This window comes from Lagenorhynchus albirostris, chromosome 6 (assembly GCF_949774975.1).
Source record: "Lagenorhynchus albirostris chromosome 6, mLagAlb1.1, whole genome shotgun sequence".
In the NCBI taxonomy this organism is placed as follows: domain Eukaryota; kingdom Metazoa; phylum Chordata; class Mammalia; order Artiodactyla; family Delphinidae; genus Lagenorhynchus; species Lagenorhynchus albirostris.
In genome coordinates this window covers 65,402,828-65,418,900 of record NC_083100.1, presented here as the reverse complement: position 1 = coordinate 65,418,900, position 16,073 = coordinate 65,402,828, and the positions used below count along the sequence as shown (strand labels likewise).

The window sequence follows — 16,073 nt, the reverse complement described above, 5'->3', positions numbered from 1 at the left end:
ACTTTTGTCTGTGGAAAAACTTTAACCAAAGAATAAGTTTAATCGGAGAAGTGAGAAAAAGTAGAAACAAAGGAAAACAGTCAAAGGAGACCAAATAATAATAGTTTAGTCATTAAACATAGTTAAGGACCTTTAGTTCCTTTTCAAGGGCTACAGATAATATTCTGAGCCATATCCTGTGAGCTGTCTATAGATGATGAAATCCCCACCAGGTGGAAGAAGTTAACTACATGAAGACCAGACTGTAGCCGTGACATGAGCTGCCATAATTCCAAGAACTGGCCTCAAGGAAATGGGAACAAACCGACCCTGGAACTGAAGATTAACTGTACTTAAAACAATCAAAATGATGCTGGTCAGACCACCGATGACCAATATCAAGATGTCTGTCAGAGCTGGCTGTGCTGTTCCTGCCTGTAGCCCCCTCCCTCCATCTATAAAAGCTCTTGCTCCCTGATTATCAGGGCGGTGGGGTCAGAGTCGGCCATTGGACACAGGCTTCCGTCCTCTCCCCACCCCACTCCCTGCTCACGGTTGCTGGTACCCAAAATAAAGCAAACTTTCCTTCCCACCAAGCTGGCCTTTTTACCGGCTTTTGAGCGTTGAACAGCCAGACCTCACTTCTGGTTACAATAGAAGAAAACATTAATACCACTTACCCAGCATCTGTTCTGTTGCCACAAAGAAGAGCATATCTTTCTCCTTCCAAATAATAAAAGTTTTCTGTTTCTGAAAAATAGGAAAGAAATGATATTCCATATCTAATCTTGAGTGGACAGCATATCTGAAACCCAATTAAATCTGTACAGATGAACATACTTCTGTACAGTGAGAAGGAAGGAGCATAGAGCCTGCCTCCCCCGCTTTTCTTTTAAATCTAGGAGGCTGTCCTAGCATCCAGTGTACAGGCCAAAAGATCTACTCCAGCCAGGTATGACCAGACCCTGAAAGAAAAATTCCCAAGACTAATCTATTTGAAAACGGAGGATTATTCCTTCCAGGATTTATTCCTGATGATCTTCCTGAATAGAAGGCCAGAGTTTTCTGTCTCTGGGTTTAATTTCCATTCTCTTCCCACTTTGCAGCTTACTTTTCTACAATGAGTGTCCAGTGCCGCCTAATTACTTGTCCTGATATCACCTAGTTTAAATCATAATCTGAGCTAATCTGAGTCATAGCCCGTAGAATTCATCCAGGTATTTTTATCTGCTATCAATCAAAATGTAAATTGTGTATTTATAGATATCAGTTACCAGGGTTGGGAACATACATGCTTAGTAGCATTGCTTTTTAGGTTCTGAATTCAAATCACACAAATCAAACCCATGAGATCAGTCCTGGTGAGTGTGTGTGTGTGTGTGTGTGTGTGTGTGTATACAAAATTGAATTACACCAATCTCAGAAAATGTCACTTTAATTTGTCACCTAAAATAATTTTAGAAGAATTAAAAAATCATAGTTAGGAACCATTAATCAAAACTTTTGAGTGACTGTCAAAAAACAAATGAAATTTGACATTAGAACTGAGCAGTCCCAAGTGCTCTTCTAAATACAAGGACTACGACATGGAAATTAGGTTAAATAATGTTTTGCAAATATATTTCCAGCAATTCCTAACATGCTATTTGAGAAAATGGAATGACTAGAATTGGACAAATATGAAAGTGATAATCTTTAAAATGATTTCATTATAAGATACATACTTTAACAAAGAAAAGAACTTGGACTCTATTTTCTTAGCAATAACCAGTGAAATAGCAAAATTTTTAGTAATTAGCATATTTTTATTACAACATCAAAGAAGTTAAAGGGGATTTCATTTGGAATCTAAGATTTAACATCCATCTCCTATTGTTCTTATCACTAGAATTAAGACCATGAAATAGACCTACATAATAAGGAAACATTTCACATATATACTAATAATTTTGCATTACTTGCATCATAATCATATTATGGGATAAACCAAAGAGTAAAATTTATTAAGATTTGTTTTAGAACTTATTAAATCCAAAGTATAAATAAAATTAAGGTAGAAGGACTACTTAAGGTTAAACAATATTTTATTTTTATTAGTTGAACAATATGCTTTTGGTTTTTTCTAAATACTGTCAGAAAGGAGCTGATGATTTTAATATGAGGGAAAAATCTAATAAGAGAGTATGGCCTGGTGAAAATGGAATGGGTTTTAAAGCCAGATGGAGCTTGGCTAGAATCCTAGTTTTGCCACCGAGTGGTTATAGTATGCTAGAACATTCACAAAATTTCTCTTTACTTCTGTTTCCCTGTTGGTAACAGGGGTTATTCATGTCTTCTCTGCAGGATTATGGTGAAGATATGTGATCAGGCATGTGAATTACTTATGTATAAGGGCTAAGCAATACTTGTTTGACATTATTTCTGTTAGCCTAAAATATTTTCATTATTCATCAAAGTATAACTCAAAGCATTTAAAATGAGCAGCAGCAATTGAAATACAACAATAGTAAGAATTTCTATATTGTAGGTCATTTTTTGATTTATATGATCACCCCAAAGTTTATAATGTGTACACTTACGTTTAAATTTTAAACAACTTTATCGAAGAAAGGTAGTATCATGAGGATTGTACTCTGATAAAATTGCAATTAAGACTTTGGTCATATTTATTTATTTATGAAAGGATAAAACTTGCAAGTTTTAGCAATTCCAAAGTTAGGTTTCCCTGATCTAACTGTCTGAAGATTTGGAACTTTATTATCCTGATAAAGGAAACTGATCCAAATTAGTACTTGAGCATAGTTATGGCATTTATATGAAGGTTGTTCTGAAGTCAAATTTGTTCTGAAATTGAATGTTCAATATTTCTGTGAAGAATGTTTTGCCAGTAAGAAAAGTTTTAATTTTTTTGATATAGATGCAAGGGATTCTTACCTCGAATATAATAAGGGTTTCCAGTTCTGTTATGCAGTGTTTCAGTTTCATTTTCTTGGGGCCATCGCAAACATTTATGCTTCAGGTTGCCCATGAAGAGCTCCATCCCAATTAGAGAAAATATGCTCAGAAAGAAGAGAGTTAGGATAATGACCCCAGTGAGTTTCTTCAAACAATGGATCAGGATCCCTACAAAAGACTTCAGACCTGAAAAGAGAAAGGTTTGTTTTCGATAAAATAAAATATCTTAGTAAAGCAGGATTAGCAAACTTCTCCCATGGCAAATGCAGATGCCATCGAAATCAATAGCTTTGTGTTTTATAATTTAGTTCACCATTATCTAGGTCCAATGACTAAAATGAATAAAACCCTTAACTCTGAGGTTTCTGTATGATTGCTAATTTATTACACCTGGCAATAATTTAGACATAACTTAGTATTTTTAAATTAGTTATTTGTTTGTTTCTCTTTACTACATAAAGAACAGGCCTTCTCTCTTGGCTATTGCTTTTCATACCAATCACCATTATTTATAAGCATAGGTAAAGGCGTAGAGTTAAAAATCAACATGGGTTGCAAATGTTGAAACAAGAAATAGTTTGAAATAGCGGTATTCTATACATTCTTTCATTAACTTTTTTTTTAAACATCTTTATTGGAGTATAATTGCTTTACAATGGTGTGTTAGTTTCTGCTTTATAACAAAGTGAATCAGTTATACATATACATATATCCCCATATCTCTTCCCTCTTGCATCTCCCTCCCTCCCACCCTCCCTATCCCACCCCTCTAGGTGGTCACAAACAACTGAGCTGATCTCCCTGTGCTATGCGGCTGCTTCCCACTAGCTATCTATTTTACTTTTGGTAGTGTATATATGTCCATACCACTCTCTCACTTTGTCCCAGCTTACCGTTCCCCCTCCCCATATCCTCAAGTCCATTCTCTAGCAGGTCTGTGTCTTTATTCCCATCTTGCCCCTAGGTTCTTCATGACGATTTTTTTTTTCTTAGATTCCATATATATGTGTTAGCATATGGTATTTGTTTTTCTCTTTCTGACTTACTTCACTCTGTATGACAGACTCTAGGTCCATCCACCTCACTACAAATAACTCAATTTCGTTTCTTTTTATGGCTGAGTAATATTCCATTGTATATATGTGCCACATCTTCTTTATCCATTCATCTGTTGATGGACACTTAGGTTACTTCCATGTCCTGGCTATTGTAAATAGAGCTGCAGTGAACATTGTGGTACATGACTCTTTTTGAATTATGGTTTTCTCAGGGTATATGCCCAGTAGTGGGCTTGCTGATTCATATGGTAGTTCTATTTTTAGTTTTTTAAGGAACCTCCATACTGTTCTCCATAGTGGCTATCTCATTAACTTTTTAAGAACTCAATTTTTGGAGCTGATTAAGTAAAACATGAAAAACTTTTAATGATTAGAAATGAGAATAACACATAACTGTGATTATATGTGGCTGTATTTATATCAGAATACTTACTAATCGAGAATTCAACTTTAAAGCTAGATTTATTTAAGAACAGTCATTTTTCTAATTATTAAATAATACATGCTCAATTTTGAAAACATAGAAAACAAGAAGATGCAACAACAAAAACCCCATAATTAAATTTCATTGATGAAACTACTATAAGCCTTCCTTCCTCCCTTGCTTCCTTCCTTCTTTCCATCCTTCCTTCGTTAGTTCCCTCCTTCCTTCCTTCTCTTTTTCCCTTGCTCCTTTTTTATTTGTTGGTCTGTTTAAATTTATGATCCTAATAGTTACTCAGCTCAACAATGGATGAGAATATACTAGCTCTGTGACGCTGAGCAAGTTACCAACATTTCTATGCTTGTTTTATTATTTTTTAAATGGGTATAGTGATACCTATTTCATATATCATTGTGAGAATTGAAAATCTATTTTTTAAATGACCCCCTCAGATGATTAGATTTCTTGAGTGTAATAGAATAGGGTTGAAATAAAGTTATTCCTGTGGTTAAAGAAATGTGATATCTAGAGTAGATATACAATTTTAATTGCTATCATACCGAAATACATATTTATAGCTACTTTTGCCACCTGGAATAATACTATTAATTTTTTTTGCCATATGCAAGTCTTTTTAAAGTATTACATTAGAAATGGAATTTCTGTATCAAAATATATGACCATATTTAAGTATCGATTCATACGTTCAAATTGTTGAGATGTTGAACCAATGCATAAACCAGAGACTATAAATATATAGTCAGGCCTTCACTAAAGCTAGGACATTTTAAAAAAATCTCATTGCCAATGTATTAGAAGAAAAATAAGAGATATAATTTATAAACCACACAATTCACCTGTTTAATGTGTACTATTTAATCTTTCAGTATATCCACAAGGTTAGGCATCCATTACCATATTTCTCCAATCTTTTTTTGCTGTTTTGCCCAGTCTGTTCTCCAAGTACAGAGTATGCAATATATCTGGCCTTTTTCATGGTGTTCCAGTGGATGAAAGTTGCCTGTAGATCTTATTTTTGGTATTATCACACTTGCCTGTGGGTTTATTCGTTCAACTATTTCATAATACCTCTGACTCATAGAAGCCAAAAAAAAACTCAGGGTCAAGTTTTCCTAGCTGATTGTTTTTATTCATTCAGAACAACAAATCAGAAGGTATTGGTAGCCTTCTCTAAGACTCTTTCCGGAATGGGAGGTGTAAATTAGTTGTCAGCTTCTTCCATCAATGTGGTCACAGCTCCACTTTATTTAGCAGAATCTTCTTAAACTTTGTGGCATGTGGAATGCATCCTATCCAAGCACTGACAGCAAAAGGAAATTTATCTTATTTTATATTGCTTTGTTCATTTCAACTGGTTTTTAGACACAGTGAGGAAAAGAAGAGGACAGATTAGATATCTGTCTAAACTGCTATCTCTCTCAGAAGTCTAAGGACAATTTTATAAGTTCATATTTAAGACATAAGAATAAGTAAAAAAGAAAAAAATAGAAAAATAATATATTTTGATTGAGCTCTATATTTTATTATCAAAAGCATTGAACCCATTTCAAATTAGTAAAAAATGTGATATTTCTTTCTTGCCGTTCCAGGAGTGACTGAAATAAATTTGAAAATCAGATAATTCATTTATTCCAAATCTGAAACACTGTTCAATTTAACATTTCTTCAAGCAATAATAGGGGTGTTCAGATGAATACACAGAAGTACATGAAACAAAATGAAGAACTCAGTGCCTTTTCTTACCTTGGTTTAAAGGAATAATTTTCAAAATTCTCAAATTTCTTGTAATTCGAAATATTGAAATGAAGTTTGGAGGTGAATATCTTGATATATGCCTGTGGGATTAAATTGGAGTCATTTAGAAGTCATATTGGCTCTTTATACTATTTGAAACTTATTTTTAAAACCATATATCCAAATGTTTCACTTGCTTTCATTATTGCATTTTGCAAACAGTTTTATTATTGATTGGAAGGGAAAGACTGCTATAGTGCAAGGTATCCAAGTAAATATTGATCTACAAACAAATTATGAGAGTTTATAAAAGCTTGACACTCTGAGTAGTCATAATTCCATATCAAATACTCTATATTATGTTCATAAATACTTTGAATCTAATTGGCGAAGAGATAGTTAAAAATAAGGAAATCCACAGTTTTTTAAAGGAATAAAATTTAAGTATTTAAACTTCTGGTGATGATAATGATGGTGATGAGGTGATGATGATGATGAGAATGGTGATGGTGATGACAGCAGAAGTAAAGGTGTATAGTGGTTAAGGATACAGACTCTGTAGCCAGACTGACCATGTAGAAATACAGGCTCCACTATTTAAATTACTTAATCTTTCTTGCCTTAGTTTCCTCAAACGTAAAGTAAGGATAATAATACTTCCTAATTCTGAGGATTTGGGGGGATTAAATAAGTTAATATATGTAAAGTTCATGGCAAAGCATCTGGCACATACTAAGGGCTAAATGTTAGCTGTGTTACCTAAGTGTTAGCTAATAGCAATGGCAAGAGCAGAAATAATAATAGTAATAGTAGAAGTAGTAGTGATAATAATTTCAATGATATTAGCTACTATGTTTTGACTGCTTACAACATGGCAGAAACTAATTATGTTCTTTATAAAGGTTATTTCTTTTTCAAAAAAATTGACCCCAAGTCCACAAATAGAGTATTATTTTAAATTATTTTAACAGAAGTTTGATGCCAGTGACAAGTTCTTTAGCCATAAAATAGAGTACACTAGTAGAAGGATTAAATAAATCAATACACATGTAAATTATTAGAACTTAATGTATCATTCTAGAAAAATGTGTGCATATAAAATATCTTATTCTGATAACTAGAATATTTACTGTTTTTAAGCAATGTAGATTAGAGAAGAATCAAATACGTCAGGATCCTCTCTTAAACTCTCAGGAGATTTTCTGTTCACTGAAAATAATCACTTCAAATGCAAAAATTCAATCTATTGTTTTTGCTTTGGGTAGATTACAGAGATAATATCCCACTCCTTTAATTTTGAATGCATATTCTAAGGATTAGTTCAGTTGGAGCTGCCTGAGGGAGCTCATTATGGCTATGATTTATGAATTATTCTTTACTCACAGAATTTTTGCAGGCAGAAAACTTTATCATCCTCAATGTTTCTTTATGAAAAGCATTTTCTTAGCAAGGTATTAAGATGTTTGCAACTTAAAAGAAATACTCACTCAAACAAAGTTACACTGAAATCGAGCCAGTTCCATGGATCACCAAAGAAATAAAAAGATCCTGCCCAGATGCCTCTTGCAATGAGTTTTACAAGTATTTCAAATGTATAAATTCCAAGCAAAGTATTCCTGCAGAAAAGTTTTCATATAATAACTTCATATTAAAAGTGAGACTAATACATCGTCAACTCTGAAGAACTATGTCGAGGATAATTATCTGGCAACCAAGCAACCAAGCAACCAATCAACCAGACGACCATAGGATAGGGCTTTAGTTAGGGCTTCTAGAGTGGGCTATGTCTTACAGCATTAACCATGAAATTTGACTATCAATTAATTGTGGAATGTGTATAAATATTATATTACGTACAATGTAAATTATATATTAAAAATATTAATTTGCTATATTATGTAATATATAATGTACTGTAACACAATGTATTAAATATAAAATATAATCATATATGCAATTATACATAATAAAATTATATAACTTACTGTAATGCTGGCCCCCATTTTGGCAAATCAGTCATGGACATAAATATGCAGTCAATCAGGATGCTAATTAAAATTAACAGTCGGAAAAAGGTAGTTATCGTCAAGGAATAATGTTAATAAAAATAATATTGGAAATACATGTTTCTATAATCTGTTTATATGTATTTACACATATGAGATCACATAGTTTCTCAAATGTCAAAAAAATATACTCCTCATATTGAAAACAATGAGGATTACTAAGATTTGTTAACATTTACTACTGTTGTGTGTACTAGAAAAGAAAACTATATATATATATATATATATATATATATATATATTTTTGGCCACGAGGCATGTGGGATCTTAGTTCCCTGACCAGGGATCGAACCTGAGCCCCCTGCAGTGGAAGTGCGGAGTCTTAACTGCCGGACCACCAGGAAAGTCCCTAGAAAATATATTTTAAATGTACTTTCAAATATGGAACACAGTGCAGTTATAATCAAGATTTCAGTATGACCTAAAATGAAAATTAAAAAGAGAAAAAGACTGCAGCAATATCTGAATAGAATAGTTGCATTTGATATTAGTACAGTTTAAAACCAACAGAAAAGGATATGGATGTACCAAAATCTTAATGGCTGTTCTTCTAACTGAATTGAAAGGAGACAATGTACACCAGGTGGCACTGAATCTGAATACTGTTCTCTTTTTATTTAATACTATGAAAGTCTGTAAGAGGAAAAGAAGAACATCAAGTGAAATGAAAATAAAGAACATCAACTGAAATTAGAACTGAGAAATTATGATCTCATCAATTATGAAGCATATTGCCAATGATCATTTGTCATGAAGTCTAACAGTTATACTTCTTACATTTTGATATCCTTTTACAGACTAAATCAAATGGAAAGTTTTCTTTAAACTATTTTTACTTATATTTAGCCTTATCTATCACTTTTTTTTAAACAGTGTTCTACCTAAGAAAACTGTTTGCCACACACCAATCCTCAAGTCTTCCTGCAAAACTAATGTAATAGAAAGAAATCTATATCCAGATGGCTCATGGGTATGCATTTAAGCATACTAAAATTCAATGAATGTAAAATAAGTTAATTTTATTTTGAAGCAAATAAGGTATGGGATTATAGTAGTAAAAGTGACCGAATGCACTCAAACATTATATTAATCATTAGTAATTACCTACGGTATAAAACCCCACTTGTAAATTATCAATGACATAAACATATATATATATATATATATATATATTTTTTTTTTTTTTTTGCGGTACACGGGCCTCTCACTGTTGTGGCCTCTCCCGTTGCAGAGCACAGGCTCTGGACGCGCAGGCTCAGCGGCCATGGCTCACGGGCCCAGACGCTCCGCGACATGTGGGATCATCCCGAACCGGGACAAGAACCCGTGTCCCCCGCATCGGCAGGCGAACTCTCAACCACTGCGCCACCAGGGAAGCCCCGACATAAACATATTTAAAACAAGTTTATATCATGTAAAACTAATATGTTGGCATATAGAAATATTAAACCAAAAAAGGGAAAAATCAGAAACATTTTAAAAAGGACTTATGTATATGTGTGTATATGTATATGTGTGTAAAATATGGATACACAGTAAAAGTGTATATGTATGTGTGTATGTCTGTATATATATATACACACGCACATAAGTATATACACACATACATATGTGCACTTTTACTATATATACATGCCCATTTGGAAAATTCATTTGTTGTGGTGTGTGCATAACTATATTACACATAGTAAACATTATATAGAGTATAATGTAACAGTTATGTAACAGTAATGTATAGTGTATAATGCAATGTGATAAAATATATTATAATATACTAAAATATATATTATATTTAATATATAATTATACAGAAGTGTATATGTGACTATACATTGGTATTTATATTTGTCTATATATACAAATATATATTCATTGATATTTTATGGATACCTATTCTAAATGGAAAACAAACCATGCTCTGATTCTCCTCAATGGAACACTTCTCCAACATACAATTTGTGTGTATTTTGGCCTGATTGTAGTTATTGTCCCTCTTTCCATTTTAAAAGCAAAAAGAAAGTAAAAAGGGCCAAATAAAATAAATCTGATTGTTTAAAATGTGCTTTCCATGTATTTTCCAAAACAATTTCAAACTTCACACAGGATGTAGCCAACCAACTTATGTCTTTGTGAAGGAATGAGTAGATCCAGATAGAATAATTTTCTAGTTAATGTTTAAGTGCTGAAATTGTTCATTTCATTTTAGAATTATTTATTTGTATGCCATCTTTAACAGAGTAAACTAAATATAATTAAAATTTTTAGTATCTTTGTGTTATCACTAATAACAATACTTTTTATACTAAGGTATCCTTACCGTTTTTGGTTTTTTTCAAAATCTTTGATTTTGTCTTCACTAACACACCTAGATTTGTCTGTCACGTCTGTAAACACTACAAAGAACTCAGAACTCTGCTATAATAGAGTTACCTTTAAGGTTACTGTTATATCAACTGTTAATGACTTAAGCATAGCAAAAGTGAAAGCGGAGATAATTGAGATGAGGACTTACATTTTCACTAAAATGTTCTTAAGGTTTTATAGGTGTTTTATAGCGAATGATGCATAATGCCCATGGAGTCTACCAGAGATACTGGAGTCTTTTGTTAATATATACATTTATACTGTAAATTGTCAATACGCTTCCACCATGCAAAGTATTCAAAAGAGTTGTGATTATACAAAATTCTCACTTTGCCTTCTGTCCAGAAAGTGATTCATTTCCATTTCACCCATTTGGTAAAATCACTGAACACTCTACAAGAATATCAAATTACATTTGTCTACAATGGGACTAATCCTCATCTCTCCCAAATTTGATCTTTCTTTATAGTTACTTCATTTTTGTCAGAAGCACTTCTATTCTTTCAAGCTGGAAACCTTGGCATTATTAATCAGTCTTCAAATCCTGCTATTTCGTCTCGGGTGTGTTACCTCTCTCTCCAAGACACTCCTATAATCCAGACCTCTTGACTTCAGGCCTCAATTGTTTTCTCTCTAATTTCATCTTTCTGACCCTATCTCTTCCATGCAATAGTAATTTAGGAATCTCTAGATTAATCTTACTTAAACACTGCATTCATTACACCAGTATTTTGGCCACCACATTAAAGCCATGTTGCCATCTCTGTTATCTTATTTCCCACAATCTGCAACACAGCTACAGGGTTCTAGTTCTATCATCAGCCTGTCTCTTCCCTATTCCAGAATTAATATCTGCTATTGACTGACTGTTCATTGAAGAGCTTCCCTTTGCCTTGTAAAAATGTGAAGTGTTCTCCAAGCTATAACTCAAATTCTATTTTCTTAGTAGAGACTCTTCCAGCTTTGTCAGTCTACACAGATCTGTCTTTTCTAAGCATAATTATTTTTATTTTTATCATTTTGTGCTTCTTTTTGGATTGTTCAAAATATTTAGTAAGTTCCTCAAATCATTCTCTGGATAGAGAGGCTGTGACTGTATGAATGAATAAAATTTATGAATGAAATATACATTGGCTTTATTTTCCTAACTACCGAGTAAGCTCATCAAGTTGAACAGTTGAAATTGCTGTACATAGTATGGAAATTTTACATGATAGTTATTTTAAAATCAGTAATCTTAAGTAGCCAATCATTATGCTCACATAAAAGAAATCATTTACATCAAGGCATAACAGTATAGCCTGTTACATACAAAGTAAAGTAACCCTAAACAAACTAACCTACCAGGCAAATATTCGGTTTTGATAAAAATCTCAAATATGTGTGAAATTTCTTATCCAGTTTTCTGTAACTTAAAATTACCTCTTCACTTATTCTTCCATCTTCTTTCATCCTATCTCAATTACATTTTTCACATGTCTGGAAAGTGAATAAAAATATAGTCATAATAAGTTTAATTAATCCTTACCATTTTATTCTTGTAGTATGGGTCCACATCTTCCAATGGCTCTGACACCATTGCTCTAGGAAGATTTCCATAAACAAATGGCAGCTCTTTTCCAGCTTCCAAGTCAGTGTTTGGCTTTAAATCTTCTTTGTGTTCCTCACTGTGTTTTTTAGCACTATGCTGTTCCATAACTTCAAGAGACTCTCTGGTGAAGGGGACAAGGCCCTTACGTTCTGGGGAAGCCATTTCCAATTTTGCACCTGAAAAGTATTTTCTTCAGTTCTAGATAAGATTTGTGTATATAAAGAAAAATTTTAAATTTTAAAAGTCTAGGATAGGAATAAAAGAGAAGAGCAAACTGAATAAAAGCATTCAAAGAAAATTCCTGAGCTTTAGAGAAATCTGAGTCATTAAACTTGGTTTTGTTTCACTTAATATTAGACTTAATTTGTAATTTCACAAATAACTCATTCTATTTCATTTATTCATCCATTGAATCTTCTTTCTTTTACTGAAATCTGCCTTTCAGTTTCTCCCTTGTAATGAAAGAGTTCTAAAGTGGCTAGAGATTGTTGGAAGGCCAAATCCAATTATTTCACTCTCAGCTGTATTTAACTACTGACTAGACTTTCCTTCTCTAAACTCAGTTTTCATTGGCTCTGGGGGCCCCCTCTTCTTTATCTCTTCCTATAGCTCTGATTAATTCCTTTGACTTAGTTTTTCCTCTGAAATTTTAACTTTGATATCCTTTAAAGTTCTGCTTTTCCCCTAGTTATATCCATCTTTTTGGTAAATACATAGGCAAACACAGAATTTTAACTACCGTACATGGGTATTTACCAAGTACATTTCCCCAAACACTCCCTTCCCTCAGTCATCTATGTGGCAATCCACCAATAACAGCAATTTAACAAGTAAAAACAAAGTTTGTTGTTTTTCCCCAAGACTAGAATCACTCTTTTACCTTCTAGCCATTGTAAAAAAAAAAAAAAACACACATATAAACTTATTGCCTTGAAAGTTACCCATGAAATGTTTTTCTTTGTCATTAATTCCTCTGAAAAAAATAATTTTCTTACAATTATTTTCCATTAGGTATTTAAATATTATCCACTGTTCATATACCTACATCAAGATAGTCATCTTTGTAATTCTATCTCTGGATTGCTCTAGTAGTCTTTACAGGTCTCTCTCAATTCTAGTCTTTATCTACTTCAAGCCGTCCTATGGGTCACTCAATTAGTCTTCATTAAATACAATTTCATGCATCAATTCTCCATTTATGAACCTGATTCTTTCCTCTCATAAAATTATGTTCTTTTGCTGATTTTTCCCAGTCCAATTTCTGTCAAAACCTACACTTCAAATGATCCTGCTCAGTGACAACTGACTGATTATTCTTTATACATTCTTCTTAACCCCCTTGGTAATTTTATTATTGCAATTAAGGATAAGAAATTTTGTACTTGATACTGTAGCATTTTCTATATGTATATTTTGTCTGTAATAGTGTTGGCCTTAGCTGAATTTCTTCTATAATATTTTCCTAAGACAGAAATCACACACATATGTATACACACATATATGCTAATCCAGAATTTTCCACTACTGGGTAAAATTGAGTTGTTTAATAGTTGAATCCATTACTTGCTATTAATGGAAAGTAAGAAAAAATATGTTCATTAATCATAATGGAGTACCAATCATTGTGAGAATCAGACTCCTAATAGGTTAAATAAGAGGTGTGTGAGAGATATTTAAAATACACAAATGGCAGTCTTGTAGACATCCAAGGAGAGGACACATAGTCCATTTCTGTACCCTGAAAAATAAAAATGGAAAATAATTACTAGGGTAACTCCTTATGCCGTTCATGGCATCACAGTTTTCTCGGCTTTTCTTTTAATTTCTACTGCATTCTATCTAAAGAATGGCTTCCTATGCTTACTTCTAAGAATGCACATAGAACAAAATGCCATCGCCTGCCTCAACTTTGATATTTCAGTTTAAGTTCCCACCATATGCCTATAACCTCTACCTCCAAAAATGTAAATTAAAAGATACTCTAATTGACTAGCCCAGCCTATGGATTTATTTCCTCTTGGTTCAGTTATTTGTGACCAGAGAGAGGGACATTTTCACAATAGCAATGGCAGCTTATGCCCAAGACCCTCAAGAGGTGCTGCAAGGATGCGTGTGAAGCAGTTTTAAAGAGAGAAATATGGAATAGGAATGTCAGCATATATTTACTTGGAACTCTCTTTCCAGACTAATAAAAACTAACAATTGCTCATCATAAAATTTACTTATTTTTCAAATATCTTGCTTCAATATCATGCACAAAACTAACACTTATTAAAAGATTATTAAGAATTATTTATATACACCATACACACATACAAATGCATGTATAGGAATACCTCACATATCAAATTTTATTGAGGGGAGTCAAAATGCTTTGAATAAGTACAATTTATGGAGACAAGCTACAGACAACTGAAGTTTGCTCTTACTTACATATATAATCTTCTTCCCTTAAAATATTTAATGAGCTTTCAAAATTGTACTCCTTTCATGGAGTTCCTTGAATAGATTCTTAACAATTCATGGTTATAGACTAGTATAAATGAAATCACAAACTTTGGAATTAGACTTACAATCAAATCCTAAATTCTGTTATTAATATTCTTAGAGGTCTCAGTTAAATTACTTATGTTCTTGAACCTGTCAATCATAAAATTGGGGTTCCTACTCGGGTTAAATAAGGATAAAATAAAATAATGTGAATGAAAATGCCTAGTGTGGTGATTGGCACATAATAGGTTCAAACTACACATAAATTTTAAAAAATTAATTAATTTATTTTAATTTTTTGGCTGTGTTGCGTCTTTGTTGCTGCGCGCGGGCTTTTCTCTAGTAGCGGAGAGCGGGGGCTACTCTTCGTTGCGGTGCGTGGGCTTCTCATTGGGTGGCTTCTCATTGCAGAGCACGGGGTCTAGGCGTGCAGGCTTCAGTAGTTGTGGCACTCGGGCTCAGTAGTTGTGGCTCGTGGGCTCTAGAGCACAGGCTCAGTAGTTGTGGCGCACAGGCTTAGTTGCTCCGCGGCATGTGGGATCTTCCTGGACCAGGGCTCCAACCCATGTCCCCTGCATTGGCAGGCAGATTCTTAACCACTGCGCCACCAGGGAAGCCCTAAACATAAAATTTTAACTGTGATATGATTTTATATCTTAGAATGATTGGTCGAATCTAACAGAACAATAGTATAGTAGGAATACATGTAAGGTTTTGAAATTTGGACCAAAACAACCCATCTGCACAAGTGCAGTCAGTACGTTTTTACAGCAGAGAAAACTGCCAAGGGGGTTTACTTAATAGTAAGTGCAATATAAATCAATACTGACTTGTGTCTGCCAAGAAAGCTAATATAACCTTTATTGGTATTGAAGGAAGATGAAGGAGGCAATTTCTCTCTCTTCTGCTGTATTCCATGACCACTCTTAAAAGGCATGCATGTAACTGGAGGGTCTTCAAATGGGATCAGCATATGATAAAACTCAAATCATGCCATCTACAGACCAGTTAAAATAATAGAGGATATATTAGTTGAAGCAGAAGAGACTGAAGTAGAACATTATTGTGTCCAAGTATCTGAATGATTTTATGTAGAAGAGAAATTAGATTTAAGTACTACTTTAAAAAAATAAGATGAACTAGGAGCAATGAGCTGAAGCCAGAATAGATTTGGCTCAAGATAATAAAGCACTTTCTAAATAGCCATTGAAAAATGGAATAAGTTGACTTGGACATTAATCCTTCCCTCTGACTAGCAATGTGGAAGCATGGACTTATTAACAGTTAGAATAATTTAAATGGATCCAAATATGATTGATGGCGACCTTGTACTTTTAGAACTTTGCAATCCTAAAATCTTTGAATATTCACAGAGTATCACATGACCTAAA

At 33.3% G+C, this 16,073-nt stretch overlaps 1 protein-coding gene across 1 annotated transcript in view; it reads right to left on the bottom strand.

Moving 5' to 3' along the window:
* Window positions 1–12,414, bottom strand: part of SCN7A (sodium voltage-gated channel alpha subunit 7) — a 62,591-nt gene extending 50,177 nt beyond the window's left edge. Inside the window, exons 1-7 of the mRNA XM_060152728.1 lie at window positions 12,130–12,414; window positions 8,759–8,870; window positions 8,157–8,247; window positions 7,659–7,787; window positions 6,181–6,272; window positions 2,914–3,120; window positions 660–729 (exon numbers count right to left, since the gene is read on the bottom strand). Coding sequence (XP_060008711.1) covers window positions 660–729; window positions 2,914–3,120; window positions 6,181–6,272; window positions 7,659–7,787; window positions 8,157–8,247; window positions 8,759–8,870; window positions 12,130–12,354 — 926 coding nt within the window. The 5' untranslated portion in view covers window positions 12,355–12,414. The remainder of the gene's footprint in view (window positions 1–659; window positions 730–2,913; window positions 3,121–6,180; window positions 6,273–7,658; window positions 7,788–8,156; window positions 8,248–8,758; window positions 8,871–12,129) is intronic.
* Between the last annotated feature and the right edge of the window lie 3,659 nt (window positions 12,415–16,073).